General features: G+C 44.4%; 1 protein-coding gene across 1 annotated transcript in view; it reads left to right on the top strand.

Moving 5' to 3' along the window:
• Nucleotides 1-18,250, top strand: part of Lmntd1 (lamin tail domain containing 1) — a gene marked incomplete at its 5' end in the record, with an annotated part of 90,045 nt that overhangs the window by 28,348 nt on the left and 43,447 nt on the right. The window contains 3 exon segments of the mRNA XM_029564975.1: nucleotides 1,021-1,151; nucleotides 4,634-4,843; nucleotides 5,759-5,937. Of these exon segments, the coding sequence (XP_029420835.1) occupies nucleotides 1,021-1,151; nucleotides 4,634-4,843; nucleotides 5,759-5,937 (520 nt within the window).

An 18,250-nucleotide genomic window follows, 5' to 3' on the forward strand; every position in this document is an offset into this window, starting at 1 on the left:
TTAGCTGTAAATTTTTAGGTTTGCTGTTGAATTAATACAGTTATCCAATATTGGACAGAGTATAAGCCCTGCAAGACATAAAATTGGATGAGTTTTTAACCCTTAAAAAAGATCTCCATTTCATTTTAGAATAGATTGTTCCTTGCAGAAAGACTCATTGTTTTTGCTACTAACACTGAGATGTTGGCATTCTTAAAACACAAAGGATTGTTTTGCTCAAAAAACAGGTACCAAGTAGATGCTCCGCTCTCTTGTGTTCCCCTTTCAACCAGCTGTGTCCAATCCATGGCTAGAGGTTGAGCGAGCAAACATGCATTTATTTTTTGATTTTATTTCTGTTTTATGTGTATGAGTATATTGCCCACATGTGTGTGAGTGCACCCATCTTGCAATGCCTGCAGAGGCCAGAAGAGGGTGTCAGATCCCCTGGAACAGAAGCTCCAGACAGCTCTTAGTTGCCTTGTGGGTGCTGGGAACTGAACCCAGGTCCTCTGCAAGAGCTGCCAGTGCCCTTAACCACTGTGGCATCTCTCCAGCCCCAAACATAGATTTATTTTGGGTAATGTTGAGACAAGACTTTATCATCTACAAAGTTCACATTCAAGAACAATGTAATAAAGTTTTTAAAAACTATCATGTTTTAAGTAGGTTATGATTTGGAGTTGGCTGTAACCAAAGCTATTCTCAATCACCTGCAGCCCACAGACTAGGTTGGACAGCTGTTTAAACCATGTTCAGTCCGTTCGATGTTACAGTATAGTTTAAAAGGTCACCTGAAGCCAGGCTTAGGAGCACACATACCTTTATAGTGCCAGGTACTCAGGAGGCAGAGGCAGAAGGATCACATGAACCCAAGAATTCAAGCCCAGCTCGGGTAAATACAGTGAGACCCTCCCCATCTCTCTTTAATGGCACTGAACCTCCATCTGTTCGGAAAGATGAATCGCAATAATGTTATGACATTTGTAAACCCATGTTGACCCCCAGTGGTGTTTGCCAACAGCAATTGCTTTTTCAAAGGTGTGGGCTACAGCCTCAGATGTGAAGCCACAGCCACCAACAGACTTTGTTTGGGAAGAGCAGAGCAGATTCCGGTAGAGTCTAGACTGCACAACCATCCTGTGCAAACCCAACGGCGAGGTACGTATCTGGTTCTCAACAACAGTTATGGGGCTGCCAGCCCCCCTCTGTGTCTCATCCATCAGCCCTCTTGGCTAGTGTTCTCTTCTGAAAACCTTGGCCATCTGGACACCACGACTCCAGCTAGACCAATAGCACTCCCTCAGTGTGCTTGCCACTGGTCAGCAGGAATTGTCATGTCCTGTGTTTCTGAAAGTTACTGCAGATCTCAGAATTAAGGGCAGATTTTGTGTTTTATTCTTTGGGGGTTTGAGGAAATGGTCTCCCTCTAGCCCCAGCTTACCTGGAACTCACTATGTAGGCCAGGCTGCCCTCTATCTCATAGAGATACGCTTCCCTCCATTTCCTGAGTGCTAGGATTAAAGGCGTGCACCACTGTGCATGGCTCACATTTTATTTCTGAAGCTATCTGGAAGCAAAGGGTAAGGAAAGCCCTGCACACAGCCTTCTCTGGTCACCTGTGCATCCCAAAATATTTGCTGAGATTCTTACCTAATCTTTAGGCTGAACTAAGCACTGGGAATTTAAAACAAAGACTTGATTTCCCCTCTTGGGGTCCCATGCTCTACTGAAAGGTGTACAGTCTTAATCTGAAATGACTGTCTTATTCACAATAAAATTAAATACATTAGAAATGGCTTTCCATAATTCTCCCTAGTATTTTTATGTTTTCCTTGATATGATACTAGCATAAATATATACCTAAGAATGTACCAGTTGGGTTTTAAATGTATATGACCATGTACTACTTGTTTTTTGAAGCTGTTCTCTAGAATTTTCTTAAATTCTTATCTTTTGTTCTTATCCCTAGATTAATTTACTGTGTCACAGAACTACTAACCCCGTAATCTGTTGACTAGAGTCTGTGTTTCTCTTTTATACAGATGTGTGGGATGACTCTTCTGTAAAACAGGCTAGGATATTTTTTGAGAGAGAGAGAGAGAGAGAGAGAGAGAGAGAGGTGTGTGTGTGTGTGTGTGTGTGTGTGTGTGTGTGTGTGTGTGTGTGTGTGACATGTGCAGGTGCCTGCAAAGATCCCTGGAGCAGGACTTACAGGTTATTGTGAGCAGCTTGATATAAGTCCTGGGAACTGAACTCGTGTCCTCTGGAAGAATGGCAGGCAGGCTTACCTGCTTGGCCATCTCCCTAGCCTAGTGGCTGGGATAACTTATTAAGAGCTATTTGATGCCTTTCTCGGACCATCTCTGTCATTTGGAAGGGAGGACCTTCCTTGCATGTAATCGAGTAGCCTGCCCTCAGCTTTCCATGTCTTTATTGAGTCAACCTGAATTTTATAAGACTTCTGATAATTTTCACTGGCTGGAAAAATAAGTAATCTGAGTTACTTAGTTTCCTGAGACATCATCAGAAAAACTCAGATGAGGACTGTGAAGTTGGGACGGTAAAATGTCCTCCATCCCTGCAGGCTCAACTTGTGAACACCCATCTCCCAGCTGGTGGTGCTGTTCTGGGAAGTTGTGAGCCTTTATGAGGTGGAGTCCCACTGGAGGAGCGGGGTCACTGGGGCTGGGTTCTTGGGGCACACGGTGGCTGGCTCCTCCCTGTCATGTCTCCTAGGCATACTTGCTGCCACCATGGAACCACTCCATCATGTGTTCCCTTCTGTAATGGACTAAAATCCCCTGAAACCATGAGGCACAATAAATCCTTCCTTACTGATGTTAATGCCTGTCATATAACTGTCCCTTCAAGCCACATGGTCTTGTTTCTGCCTCCCACTTTACATATTGGAACCGCCTAAGTTAGGTTCACAGTTTCAGAGGATTAAGTCCAAATGTTGTTTCGCCCTATGCATGTGGCCAAAAAAGTCATGGCAGCAGAATCCTCTAACAAGAGAACTGCTTGCATCAAGGGGAACAGGAAGCAGAGAGAACTTTCCTATTCCCTCCAGCCAGGTAGCACTTGTGAAAGTTTCAACAGCCTCTCAAATAACACCATCAAATGGTGACCAAGTGCTCAAAGCACATGTCTGTATAATATTTCAGACTCAAACCATACAATCTATTAAATGCTACCTATTAAAACCCCATCTCAAACTTCCCACCCACCACCAACCCTAGAAAATATTTCTGTTAAGCAAGATGAAAAGAGACATCAGCTTAAAACACATAGTTCTTAAAAAAAAAAAAAAAAGAGTTCACCTCCATTCCCACCTCAGTTAGACTAGACCACACACTCTGAAATTGCAAAAAAGACGTTCCTTGAAAATCCCATTCCTCTTGACATGCTGGGTGAAACTGACAGACCCAAGGTTTCAGCAGGACCCAGGAGATGTGTGTCCATGTGTGTGTAAAAGACAGTGCACATCTTGGGGAGAAATGATGGCCAGCCCTTCTCTTCCCAACACAGCAAAACAATCAACAACACCCTCCCCAGATCTCAAGTAATACTTCTGTTCTACATAAGAGCAAAGCACACGTTACATTACAGATCTTTTTCAAAAGAAACTGAAATACAAAGAATGACTTAGACCACCCTTGAACTGTCTTGTTCCTGACATCATGCCAGTTGATAGCCAACAGCTGCAGGTGTTTGTGGTGAGATATAAAGGGATTAAGGGCTTGGCCTGCGTCAGTTCTGTAGGTAACCGTCGTCATAATTCCTCCCTGGTAAAATGGGAGATTGTACATTATAATCGCTAAGAAGCTGTGGGTCTGTGGACTTTGAAACAGGACGAGATGCTGTCCGTCACGCTGGCGCATAGGATTCGTGCCTTCAGCTTACACATTTGCAATGCCTGGCTGTGTCCCCGTCCCTTATTTTCCATTTAAGACCTAGATATGGAACAGAGCCCTCCTGCGTAGCAGGAGCTTGTGGAAGGGCTGTTTTAAAGAAATTCATGGCAGAATTAACATATGGTCCAAAAGTCTGTCTTTGGGGAATATACCCAAGGGAGATGTATAGGAGAAATAAGTCTAGAGATTGAATGTGGAGTGTGAGAACTTTAATGACGTAAATGGCATTGAATATGGGATTTTCTAAAGTCAATTTTACTTGTTCTTGTCACAGAAAAAGTAACTGTGTGAAATGATATTTCTTCATCATGATTTTATATATATATATATATGTATGTGTATATATATATAAAACCATATATGTTGGAAATATTAAAAACATACCTTTTTTTTGAGACAGGGTCTTCCCTATGGCCCTGGCTGGCCTGGAACTCACTATGTAGACCAGGCTGGCCTGGAACTCCCAGAGATCCACCTCCTCTGCATAAGCCAGGTGTGGTGGCTCATACCTTTAATCTTAGCACTCTAGAGGCTGAAGCAAGAGATCACCATAAGTTAGTTCAAGACAGTGAGCAACACAGTGAGTTCCAGACCCGTCTGGACTTCAGAGTGAGAGCCTGTCTCAAAAAACCAAAATAAGACTCAAACAAAAATAAATGCATTATATTGCAATAAGCCTATGACAGACATACAACTTGGGAGGTATTTTATACTGGGAATCCTTTTCATGTCCTTAGGCTATCGCCTGGTATATTCCTGGAACAAGCTTGAGAGAAGTTAGAGACTGACACTGAATTCGAGAGATGTTCAGTCGCCGTCCCATCACTGCGAAGCCATATGTTTTGGTGGATGACATCTGTGACTTCCATAAGTAAAGAAGGACAAGGTCTGCTGAAGAAAGAGTCCCCTAAGTGTCAGCCAGAAGTGGTCCAGCCTTGGCTCACAAAGTAAAGGAGGCTTTGTTTTGCTTGGTGGTTGAGGATACCCCCCCGCCCTCAGTAACTGAGCGTGTGGGAATGACTGGGTGGCAGGTGCATGACACATAATCAGTAACCATGGCTCCCATGCAAAAAGCATGTGCCATAGATCAGCAGATCTGAGCCTACAGGCTGTGCTGGCATCCGTGATACGGGATCATGAGATCCTCTGGGCTCCTTCACTTTTCCTTAGCGCTGTTTGAGGCAAGGCTGTTTCAGAGATAAAGAGGTGACATTTGCCACATCCTTAGCAGTGTTTGGTGACAACAGAAGCATACTAGGAATTTTTTATCCTCCAGCTAGCTGGGGACAGGCATGCAGAATTAAGCTCATTTGTAGGCAAATGCTTCTGCTATGATAAATGCTGGCCTGGTTTGTTATTCAGTTGCTATGATAAGACACTGACCAAAATCAAGCTGTGGGAGGAAAGGGTTTATTTCATCTTACAGTCATAGTCTATCATCAAGAGAAGCCAGGGCAGGAGCTCAAGGCAGGAGACCAGGGAGGAATGTGCTCACTGGCCATCTCCCTCAGGCCCGCTCAGCTACATTTCTTATACAACCCAGGACAACCAGCCTAAGGATGGCACCACCCACAGTGGGCTGGACCTTCCCTCCCACATCAGTTAGCAAAGAAGACAGTGCTGACAGACGTGGCCCCAGGCCAGTCTGGTGTCAGAAGTTCCTCGTGAGGTTCCTCCTTCCCAGGTATGTCTAGGTTTGGGTCAAGTTGACAACGAACTATGGAAATGCTCTGCCTGAAAGGTCTAGTAAAGCTGTTCTCTGTTGGTTTTTGAAACAGGCTTTCTACTTAACTGTACCTTGAATACTAATGCCACCACATAAAATGCCTTTAGGCTTCAAGTTGGCCTTTTTCTTGTTACAGGGAAATGGAAATCCCGCCAACCATTTTCTCCAACTCCAGCCCTTGGTGTCGCAGTCCCTACACCCCTCCACATCCACATCCTTTCTGTTCTCTGATTGAACCGTACTACTCAGACGTTTCCAAGAGCAGCTTGAGGCCACGGCTCAAGTCTCAACCAACCAATCCTGACGCAGCCACAGGTAAGCCAAAAGCAGACATGGGTATTCTAGAAGAGATTAAGGAATGGTGTGAGTTTGTGTGTGTGTGTGTGTGTGTGTGTGTGTGTGTGTACATGCACACACATGCTAAGTATTTAAAACTACTCACATCCACAGCAGGTCTGTGACAGCTCTTTACCCTGTGACAAGAACCTGAGGGAAACACTTGAAGGAGGAGATGCTTTGCCTCATGGTTTCTGTGGCTTTCTATCTCGTGGGAGCAACTCTATACATGGAAGAATGGGTGGTGGAGGAAAACTGTTCATCTCGAGGCAGCCAGGAGGCAGAATGGAGCAGTGTCAGGAAGTGGCCAGGGTAAGATGCAGCCATAAGGCCCCTCCAGTGACCCAGTGACTGGCCTCTTTCATTCAGACCCCCGCTGTATACAGTTCCACCATCTCCCATAGTCTATTCAGATTTTTTAATCCATCAGTGGATTCATTCATTAATGAAGACAGACCCCTCCTGATCCAGTCACATCCCAAAAATCTCACCTCTGAACACTGCTTGTACTGGGAACTAAGCCTTCAATACATGAAGCCTTTAGGGGACCCTTCATCTAAGCCATAACAAAGGCTATTAGAGCACATATTATAAATTATTCCCTTATGATTGCCCTAGCATAGTAACCAACATAGTTCTTGATAAAAATGTCTGCTACTGAATCAATGATTTAAAAAAAAAACTACATGACCAGAAATAATATATGTGATTCTTTTTGGTTTCATGTTTGGGGAGGTATATGTGTTTATTTTGATAAAGGATTCCAGAATGGAGTGAAATTCGCTGTGTACCCCAGACTGACTGAACTCACAGCAACTCCTCTACCTCAGCCGCCCATTGTAATTCTTGAATCTCGGTGAAAAATATGTTTTGCTCTTTTATCAGGCATGAAAACCTGGTCATACAAGTTACACTGTGGCAAAATATCTCACATCCAAACACACTCCAGTAGGAGTGCGTCATGATTCATATTTGAGACTTTGAAGACATACATCAACTTATGGTTTTCTCCAATGAATGATATCCTCAATCATTAATTATTCAAAGAAATTTAGTTTCAACTTTCCTGAAGCATTTTTCTGCTATGATAGCAACTCAACTTCATTATTCAGTAATGCTTTTGCAAGTCACAAAGTATTTCACTTCCTACGTATGTTCTGTAATGATAATCCCCAGAAAATAGATGCCCCCGTGCCTTTAGGGTCTCTCTCATACAACCTTAAGTTTTTCTATGCATGAAATTCTCAGTATAGAAAGATAAATATACTTCAGAATTGTCAGAACTTTGCTTTGATTTCTGATGCAGAGATGGTCACCGACAGACATGTTGTGCATGATTGGTTGATGACTGGAAAAAGAAATCTCTGAACCACCTGCTTACTTCCTTGAAGGAATGTGCAACAGAATTCTTCAAAGGAAAGTTACACAGCTTGTTCACTATTCCGTGTCTTATAATTTATCTGCTGTTGAATGACTGGCTAACTGTAGCACACAATAACTGGCAAAGAGAAAAACAGAAACAAAAATGTATTAGTTGCTCTTCCAGGCTCTTCACTCCTGTCCTTTATCCTACTGTAGTAAATAGCATTTGTTGGGTTGCAGAAGAAAAAGTTTAGGTAGAAAGAATTGTTATTTTGCTTGTAGCTGCCTCTGAAATCTGCTATTCAGGAGCCTAGGGACTAAAGAACAAGGTGATTTAAAGAAACATCTACATGTCCTGTGCCTAATTTATACCAAGCATATTGTTGGAAAACATATTGAAATATGTAATGGCCTGGAGAGATAGCTCAGTGGTTAAGAGCACTGGCTGCTCCTACAGAGGACCCGGATTCGGTTCCCAGCACCCACATGGAAGCTAACAACCGTCTGTAGCTCCAGTTCCAATGAATCCTCTCAGGAAACACCCTCACAGACCTACCCAAAGGGTCTGCTGTATTAATGCCATAGATATTTCTTAATTCACTTAATTTGACAATGTTTGCATGACTCACTGTTATTTTCTGTATGTTTGAAATTTTTCTTAAGGTTTCAAAATGTGTGTGTGTGTGTGTGTGTGTGTGTGTGTGTGCGCGCGCGCGCGCGCGCGTGCGTGCGTGCCTGCTAAGGCCAGAAGAGGCCATTGGATCCTGAAGCTGGAGCTACAGGTGGTTGTGAGGCTGCCAGATGTGGGTGCACGGAAACAAAATTAGGTCCTGAGAAAGTAGCACATCCTCTTACCTACTGAGCCATCTCTCCAGCCCCGAGCGAGATGTTGTGTTCAGAATGTCAGTTCATGTTCCATTGTGCAGAATGTTGGTTGACACATGGCTGTGTTAACTGTAGCAGAGATGGGAAAACCAGGCTTAGTCGTGGTGGCCTGGTGTCTGGGTTTCTCTGGGTCTCTGGTCTTTTAGCGTAAAAGAATAATGTTTTATAGCAGCAATTAGCCATTTCTGCCACAAGATATTCCTGGAAATCACTGAGACAAACTGTATTCTGATCAGTTCTCAACACATCCTAATGAAACACATCATCTTACTGGTAAGACCATTTTTCTCCTACACAAGTTTTATGTCATGCATATTCATGCTGGTCCGTGGATGCGTTTTTATGGATTCTTTATCCATCCTTGCCAGAGCACAACGATCAGTGCTCATTGCTGAATTCATTCCTTCCTTCCTGTCCTTTTTTGTTGTCAAACTAAAAAAGCAATAACAATTTGAAAGTGTGAAATGGGCAGGAGAGGCGTTCTTGGTGGAACGTGGTGTGTGCCTGGAGCTTGCTTAGCACAGAGGCCTGATGCTGGGTGCAGCACTGAGGAATCCTGGGAATGATGGGTGAGGCAACTCACAAGCAGGTGTGTTTGCACTGGTCGGCGGGGCTGCTTCCTGGTGAGTGCAGTGCTTGCTTCTTGCCCAGGTTAACTTGAAGCCTGTAGGCAACTTTGTCAGCCCTTCTGCAATTCGCTTAATGGCAAAAACTAGTCTGAAGATAGTATGTGACTAGTGTGAAGATAGTATGTGACTAGTGTGAAGATAGAGTGTGATTTCAATGTGAAATAGCCTCATAGGCTCAGACGTTTGAACATTTGGTCCCCTGATGGTGGCAGTATTTTGGAAAGTTGGTGGAACCTTAAGTATGTAGAACCTCTGGAGGAAGGAGGACCACTGGGGGCAGACCCTGAGACATTGATAGCCTGGCCTCCCTTCCTGTCTGCTTCTGCTTCCTAACTGCTGAGGTAGGAATGGCACAGTGTGACTAGCCACCTCACACCACTGCCACCATGCCTTCGCCACCATTGTAGGCTGTATCCCCTCAAACTGTGAGCCAAAATAAACCCTTCCACCTGAAATTGCTCCTTGTCGGGTATTTGATCTCATTAACTAACAGGAAGAGCAGTTGGTAGAGCTCATTGTTGGCCGTGGTTCACTTGCACACTGTTTAGTGCACCACCTCATCATCCACCATCCATATCGCATTCTTCGGTGGGGTTCATTTTAATTGTGCATTTTGTAGCTGCTACTGTCTTCAGTGTAGATGTTATTGTGGTGATAATCATTTATTGTTCCCGAGGGTGGCAGAAGCCACTCGATGAAAGGCGATTGTTAGAAAGTAACTGAAACTAGAGCATGGAAAGCCCAAGGCAGCGATGTGATGCCTAAAAGCTCATCAGTGTAAGGTCTAGTCCAAGATCAGCCCCCGGAACTTTACTTAAGCTAGACTCTGGGCCGCCTGGCACTCAGTATAGTCCACTAGATCAGGTGTGTCTGCCTTGGGATCGAGGGGTTTTCTCCTAAGAAACTGCTTCCACCGTAAGTTTGATAATAATTTTCCTTATATATTCAGGCGGCATCTGTCGTATCTGTTATTGATTGCTTGTTTTACATGGTTTAAATTGATCATTTTAAGAATTGGAACGTCTGATATCACATGTCTATGACTGCAGAGTATCAGTCATCGGGATGGATCAGTGGGTAACGTGCTTGCTATGTGGGCATGAGGACCTGAGGATGGGTCCCCAGTACCCACATAAAAAGCTTAACATGGTGAGTACTGGAGGGTGGGGCCAGGCTAGTCACAGGGGCCAGCTGGCCAGCCAGTCAGTGAGCTCCAGGTTCAGTGGGGTACTCTGACTTGAATCAATTGTGGAAGATACCTGACATCAACCTCTGGCCTCGCAAGCACACACATGGGTAAGCACACTTGCTCATACACATGCACGTACGTACACTTACACACACATGCACACACAAACCATATAAAAATACATATAGTAGTATCAGTCAGTAATATGATAAAGTATTTATACAGGATGTTTTAAGCAACAAAAAAACCCAGCCTCTCCTGTAGAGAAGAAAGCTGCTTACTGTCAGAGGGAATAGGAAATAATCACTGAAGGACACTTCATGTTCAGTTAACAAACAGTGGTTCTCAAATCAGGAACATTGGTGTAAAGAAAGAGTGTGTCACATTCTCTTTGAGGGCAAAAATGTTTCTCCTCTGTTGCTTTCCAACATTTTTATTGTGATACCAGACTAATTCTACGGCACTTTTTTAAAAGAAAAGGGCAGACCAGCAAGGGCAGCATTTATGAGTCTCCCCTTACTGGTAAAATGTTCCAGTACTGGCCAAACAACACAGTCCAAGGTGGTAGTCCTAATAACCAATTAACTAGGTGACATCATGACTGGATCTTTTACCTCCAAACATTTCAACACTACACAGCAAGTGCTGTAAATTGCCCTTTAGTTATGAAAGACTATAACCTCATTTGTGGAAATATTTGTCATTAATGATCCATTTCCTTACACAATTAAAAATGCTATTTCAGGAAGTCAGAGCATTCGGATGAAATTAACTAGGTGCTAAATATTTCAGTTTCAAATTACCCAAGAAATTGCTATCACCCTCCAAAATTCAGATGCATAAACATCTCTACTGCTGATAGTAATGCCATTAAATTTCAAGAACTTATGAATAAGGTCTATAAATATTTTCAGATCTGTAGCTCTTTGTTTCTTGAGAAACAGGCTTTCAGGGTATAGGTGGAACCTTTGTCCTCAGGTAAGCAAGTCTGGAAGGGCATACGTCAAACACTTTCAAGGTCTGCTTCATGCCAAATGAGAAGTGATGAGCTGCACTCCTCCTGTTTCTAAGCCTAACCTGTGTCAGGAAAAGATCTGAGACTCCTGTTTGTGTCCCCAAACCACAAATTACCATTCACGGAGCTTATACTGTGATGGGCCAAATAGAATCCTGATTCATTAGATCCAGGAAACTATTCATGGCTGTGCTGACCAGATGCACCCCATACCACTGTCGACCTTCCTACCTGTTAGAGCTTCACAACAAATCTGGTGTTGCTTCTCTGTAATCAAACCCTGGCAAAACTTGGTAATTCTGACCTTGTGTAGAAAAAGTTAGGTATGTTGGTTTTTGTTTGTTTTCTGGAATAACTCATTATTGACTTAGAATGCTACATTTTTGTTGTTTGTATGGTTTTGGATTTTTGAGATTGTTTGTATGGTTTTGGATTTTTGAGACTAAGCCTCACCCTGTAGCTCGGGTGGGCCTTGAACTTGCTGTGTAGACCTGGGACTTGCTGTGTAGACCCAGCTGGCCTTAACCAGATTAAGCTCTTCTTGTCTCTGCCTCCCCAGTGCTGAGACTCCAGGCATGCAGTGCCACACCCAGCCTGTACTTTGAATATGTTGCTTTCTTGTTTTCTACTTTACAGGAACAGTGTAAGATCCCATTTCTGGTGTAGAAGTCATTTGTACTTGGCGCCATCCAGCGCATCACCCCTGTTTGCTATACTAGTTTCATATGTAAAAATTATATGACGTTCATACAATGTGACCATCAATCCAATTCAGATACAGCCAGCCCTCCACACCTGCTGGCTCCATAACCACTGATTGAACCAACATCAAATTTGACCAACCACAGAGTGAAAATATTCAGAAATAAAATGAATCTATAATGAAAATGTATATGTCTTCCCTGGAGAAAACAGTGTAATGATCATACATGTGGCATTCACTGTGTATTTAGGGCTTTGTAAGTACTGCAGACATGGTTTAAAGCATGTGGTACACGGGAAAATACATGTGGGTTATATGTAAACGCTGCCACTGTATATGAGACGAACACCTGTGATGGCCCTGAAACCAGATGCCGGAGAGTGAAGACAGACACGTGCCCCCTCATGCCCCGGTACAAGTCCACTAAGGTGGTGGGTGAGACGGCATCCCCGTGTGTCCGCACATGTCCTCATGCCTCTGTCCTGACACCGCAGGTCCCAGTCCCTCCCTCATTGTGGCAGATGTAGGGGAGAGAGCATTCGGGGAGTTTTATGAGCAGTTCATATTATTCTACAAAAAATAATTATGTAATTCAAGAGGCTGAGGCAGGAGGATCACAGCAGAACTTGCTTGGTCACAAGCTAGTTCAAGGGCAGAGTAAGGTCTGTCTCAAAAAATTTGTGAAAGTAAAAAGATTCAGGATATAGTTCAGTGGTAGAGAAACTGCTGAGCATGTTCAGTCTCTACTACTGCTAAAACATTGTATATATGCACACATACACATATACACATATATATACACACAGAAGTATACACAAGCACATACAAACACATGCATACACATATACACACATACACAAGGCATATACACACACATGCACAAACACACACATTCCAGGTGGATATTGTTCCCTCATAGAAACACATGCTTTCTCTCTCTCTCTCTCTCTCTCTCTCTCTCTCTCTCTCTCTCTCTCTCTCTCTCTCTCCAGGTGGATATGTGGATATTGTTCCCTCAATTTCTATTATATTTTGAAATAGGTTTCCTTTTCGAATGATTCACTGAAAACTTGGACTTAATAACTGAATAATATTTTTCCAAGTAGGTTTTAAGCTACTTGTTCAAGTCACCGTTACATACTGCCTCTAAACCAAAGATTTCTTCTTCAAATTAAAGAAAATCCTGATGTTAACGCATTCTAAATGTTATTTTTTCTGTAAAAAATCACCGCTCAGAGCCCTGACCCGAACTCCTGCCCTTTTGGAAAGGAAATGAAAGTCAGGAGAAAAGGAGGATGTCAACCCAGCCTGTGGAGTGAGTGGCAATGTCGCAGAGCTGCTTTCTCCGTGAAAAACAGCACAGCAAATAATTGTCGTCGGTTCTCTGCAACAATTTCTTCTGAGACAGTCTCACTTTGTAGCCAAGGCTGGCCCTCAGATGTGTGGTGGTCCTCCTGCCTCAGCCTCCTGCTGCAGTGATAGCTTTGAGAAGAAAAGACGTGCGTTGTGCATATGTATCTATCTGTAGACCCTAATTTTCAGACAAATATTTATCTTCCTGTCAAGTAATATCCTCTCCTAAGCAATCACTTGCCCCAGCTCTTCATCTTGTTCTTGGTAGGTGAGTAGCACGCCATGGAAGCCCAGACTTAGAACTCTGCAATCCGTACCTGCAACACATTGTTTATTACATAAGAGAGCTCATTCTGGCTGAGCCCCCGAGGCCAGCTCTAACCTTGTGTCTTTAATGATTCCGAAGGGAAGAGCAGGAGGTACATTTTCCACTATGTGTTGCTCAGGGACTTGGAGGCGCCTCACTGTGAGTCACTTTTGAAGTTACTTCATCCTTTTCATGGGGATACCAACTCTCAGCTACGAAGGAGATCCCAGCAAAGGCAATGTTCCAGTGTTTTTTAGGTGATTCCCCCTAAAGGTTGAGGTCCAGGCAAGGTCAGTCTCTTTCTTAAGTTCATATCAGCAACAGTGTTCCCCGGCTCTTTCTCCCAGAGTTTAAGGTTGGAACTACTGCACCCTAACCCTACCCTGTTAGCTAGTGTTAAGGCCTGCACTGGCAAACAGTCTTCTGCTCAGCACCCCCTGGCGTCCTCTCCCATCCCTCCAACCCCCCTTGTGTGGACCAACCTTCCAGGTTGTCTCTGATTACTGAACTGTCCAGTAACTTCCAGCCTGTCCCTCCCAAGATGTCCCCTAGGAGTGTCATGCAATGCCTGAGGAGGTCAGAAGAGGGCATCAGATCCCCTGAAACTGGAGCTGTAGATGATTGTTAGCCGCCATGTGGGTGCTGGGAACTGAACCCGGGTCCTCTGCAAGAGTAGCCACTGCTCTTAACTGCTGAGCTCTCTCTTTCCAGCCCCCACCTCCTCTTTTTCTAAAGGGACACCTCTTTTATCAGCTGAATTCCTTTACTCCAGGGGTACCATGACCTCCTGGAAAATAAGATGGCCACAGGTGCCCTGTTGGAAGCATTCTTCTCTAGAGCTTCTTGTAGGACATTTGGACAAAGGGATTTACTCCAACTATTTCCCTTCAGCACTGGAGATGTGAGTTACTGAAATAATCCAGCAATTAACCACAGCACCAAAGCTAAATTACCCACGATACTTTAAGTGTAAAGAACCACTGAGCCCAGCCTCGGCTTCTGTGGATGTAATTCCTGCTTCCAGAGATCTGGACTTCTGACGGCTCTAGGCTCCGTGTCCTTCACATGCCTTAGGTCTCAGCAGTCTACTGAGATGCAAGGGTGGGGCCTGAAATCCCAGCAGTTGTGCAGGGAACCACTCTGGTTTCAGCAGCCAGAAGCCTCCTGAGAACACAAGTTGGAAAGAGGACGTTATAACAAACTAAAGCCAGGTGGGGGTGGGTGGGTTGTTTAGGTTTAAGGAAGAAAAAAACAGAGTTCTGAATCATTTAATGGCATATTGAATAAGCTAATTGTGCAGAGGTTTCCAGGCTTTGTTGGTCTTCCGTAGATATTATTTTGCTTAATTGTGATGGTTACTCAGTTGTGCGTGGATTCTCACACCACTGACAGTTTTGATTTTTTTCCCACCTGCTGCGTTTTGAAATTGCCTTCATAGTTCTCAGAATCTCCATCCCCACCTGGTGGTGTCTTTGGTATTGGCTACAAATGTACCCTCAGTATTTCTGAGGCCTTCCCAGGAGGGAAACTTTATTTCTTCCTTTTTACCTGTCAGTGAATGACTTCATGTGTTGCAGTCGGCTCCTGAGTCAGCTGTCATCCAGAGCCCGTCACTCCTTTGTTTCCTATCGCTATTCACGAGCCGTCCTGGGTGACTTGAAAGCTATATACTTGGATGGTGTTTCAGGGTTCATGTTCTATGTTGAGTCAAGGCAGGCAGGACTGCCCTTCTCTCCAGTTCATAGCTGAGGAAACTTTAGCTCTGAGAGATTAAGTAACTCACTGACAGTCTTTTAGACTGCAGAATGAAGGCCAGAATCTCAGCCTGGGACCAGAGCTCTCCCCTGCCACCCTGCCACCTGAGCTCCAAGATCATCTGTGTCTCACTCTGAAGGAAAAAATATCACCACATTTAAAAGTAGGACCAGAAGAAACATTTTCAGCACAAAAGGAGTCCATTTCTCTGGGAATCTAAGGCTATGCCACAATAAGGACGAGTGCCTGGTCTCACCCCCAAGACTAAGTCCACAGAATGCTGATTATTGAAACGCAAGCGAGTTCAGGTCCCGCGCTGGGGCTCCCACATGTCTATGCAACGACTGAGTGTGAACACATGGTGTGTGCAGTCCTGTCTCTCAGGTGCTCTCTTCACTGGGCGCTTGGCTGAGAATGTGAGGGTGCTTTTTGTGGAACCAAGGCCCAGGGAGGCGGGTGACGTCATAGCATGCTGCAGAGACAGAACTTATCAGCGGAGAGAGCACTGGGAAGGCCAGAAGACCTCGTATGCGGCCAGCCAGCTGCCAGGAGCTCTCAGACTCTGTGGGGTACACCTGGGATTCTGGGATAGAGGATGAAACAGAAATAAGGGTAGAACTGGGTCGTGTTACTTATCCCCAGCTCTGACCTCAAGCATATGCTGCTGCCCCAAATCTATAGGCTGCACTAAATATTCACTAACTTGGGTATTAAATGCATAACCAGCAACAGCTCTGATGCACAGTATGCTCTCTGGAACACTGGCTTAGGCGGTCCTAATGAAAAACTACTTGAATGTCCTCCCAGGAACTGAGCTGTGAGCGGAGATGTTTAATCCTCCAAATGGCCCGCACCAGACGGTCCAAATGTAGGCTCTTTGCCCTTGGAACTATGACAGAAACTTTCCATGATAAGCTCTCCTAAGCTCAGCTGTTATGGATGAGAAGTCAGGGTCTAACACCCCAGACAGAGTGATAAAAATATTCTTTACTGTGAATCCTTGTTAAAAGCGTTTTAAAAGTGTAATGGTTACACTTTTTGACATGGCATTTTCTAGCTATACTGTATGACATATCCCTTCAATCTCTGCATCAACAATGTCTTTTTCTTTTAGCCCCCAGAGTGACCTGTCGGCTTCCAAAGTTCTTCAGTCAATTGCAATTTCACCAATATCTTTTCCACAGCCGTCGAAGTTGATTAACTCTGCTGCCCAAATTGTCACTTGCTGTGTCATAGCCGTCTGGGAAGAGTGAAGAGGTCTCCATCACAGACTTGTTGTCATGCTGGTGAAATACATTACATGGTCTAAAGGAAACAAAACGCCAGGGCAAACGTCTGCAGCCACTCAGCTACACAGGAGACTTAGAGCACAGGCATCACCAGCTGAGCCGTCCTGCCGAGACACACAGAGGCGTTACGCCTGCCCCACATAACACGCCTGCTGTTTCACATTAAGTGCTGCCTGGTCCCTTTAAGTCTGGGGTCTATCAGGGGAAAGCTGATTAGGGGCCAGCAAGGGGAATGAAAGAGCATTTTTAGAAGTGCTTTTGGTAAACTGGCGACATCAGATCCATTTGGACCTTCGTATTCAAAGACCATGTTAGCACGTTCGTGGAGTAGCTGAGCTGCTTAGGAGTCTAGAACTCTGCAGATCGTTAAGTCACCGTTGAAGCTGGAACCCAAATGTGCACATGTTACAGAGTTGAATTAATGGAGACACAATGAATCATCGCTTCACCTTGGCAACAGCTGAGATAGCGTGCGATGCCGTGTCTGTACAAGTGTATTCTATCTCACTGCACAAAATACCTGCAGAGAAACAACTTAAGGGAAGAAGAATGTGGCTCGGTCCATGGTGGCACAGCCCCGTGCTCTTGAGCAGAATATCGTGGGCATGTGGTGGATAAGCCTCTTTACTTCTTAGAAAACAGGAAACAGAGAGAAGGGGTAGATAGGAAGAGCCAGGGTGAGACAAACCCATGAGCACAGACCCAGCCACTACTTTCTCCAACAAGCACCACCTCCCACATTTCACCACCCCAGTAATGCCATCTGATCGTGACTCCATCACGGATCAACCCATATGTTAGGTCAAAACCATCATGATTTAACCATGTCTGGAAACATCACAGATACACCCAGAGACGTGCTCCACTAACTCCCCAGGTATTTAATACAATCAAGTCGACAATCGGAATTTACTACTACAGTGTATATGCCCTGAGTCAACTAATTCCAGGTGTTTAGGGTTAACACATGTAGTAAAGTCTCTAAATATCTCACCTTCACATTTCTGTAGCAATTGATGCATATTTCAGACTGGTATGGTCATGTGTATGGTCATGTTCAAGACAGTAAGATCCAAGCCTAGGGAGTTCAGACTGTCTGGCATGTTACAGCCAACCTTTGTGCAGGAGAGCCAGCAACAAGAAAAACAGGGGGTGGGGGGTGTTCTTTTAGAAAAGATAATTCCTTGGGACATTAGCCGTATCTTTAAAGAGGAGATACAGTTTAGGAACAAGGTAAAGTGTTTGTTTCCTTAGCAGTTGGGAAGTTCATTGGTCAAAAGCAAAACCAGTTGTGCCTAGTTAACTTTTGTCAACTTGTCACAAACCTAGACATAACTGAGAAGATGAGGGATTTGCTCCATCATATTGGCCTGTGGGCACGTCTGTGGGGGCATCTCTTAGTTATTGATGATGTAGGAGGGCCGAGCCCACTTGGAGCAATTCCACCCATGAGCAGGACGGCCTGGACTGTATAAGAAAGGCAGGTGAGCAAGCCAGGGAAGCAAGTCCGTAAGCACATTCCTCCGTGGTTTCTGCCTCCAGGTTCCTGCCTTGAGTTCTGCCTTGGCAGGACTGAGCTTGACAGTGATGGACTGTCACCTGTAAAATGGAATAAACCCTTCCCCAAGTTGCTTCTGGTTGTAGTGCTTATCACAGCAACAGAAAGCAAACTAGAACACCAGTACACTGTTTAATAAGTTTCCACAAAGTTTCCCTGGTCAACTGTTAGGTCAACAGCTTCCGATGGAGAATATATATATAAACCCCCAAAACGTGTGTCCAGAATTAGCAACTAGTGCTCGGTC

The sequence above is a fragment of the Nannospalax galili genome, unplaced genomic scaffold (assembly GCF_000622305.1).
Source record: "Nannospalax galili isolate Female #2095 unplaced genomic scaffold, S.galili_v1.0 scaffold917, whole genome shotgun sequence".
NCBI classification, from domain to species: domain Eukaryota; kingdom Metazoa; phylum Chordata; class Mammalia; order Rodentia; family Spalacidae; genus Nannospalax; species Nannospalax galili.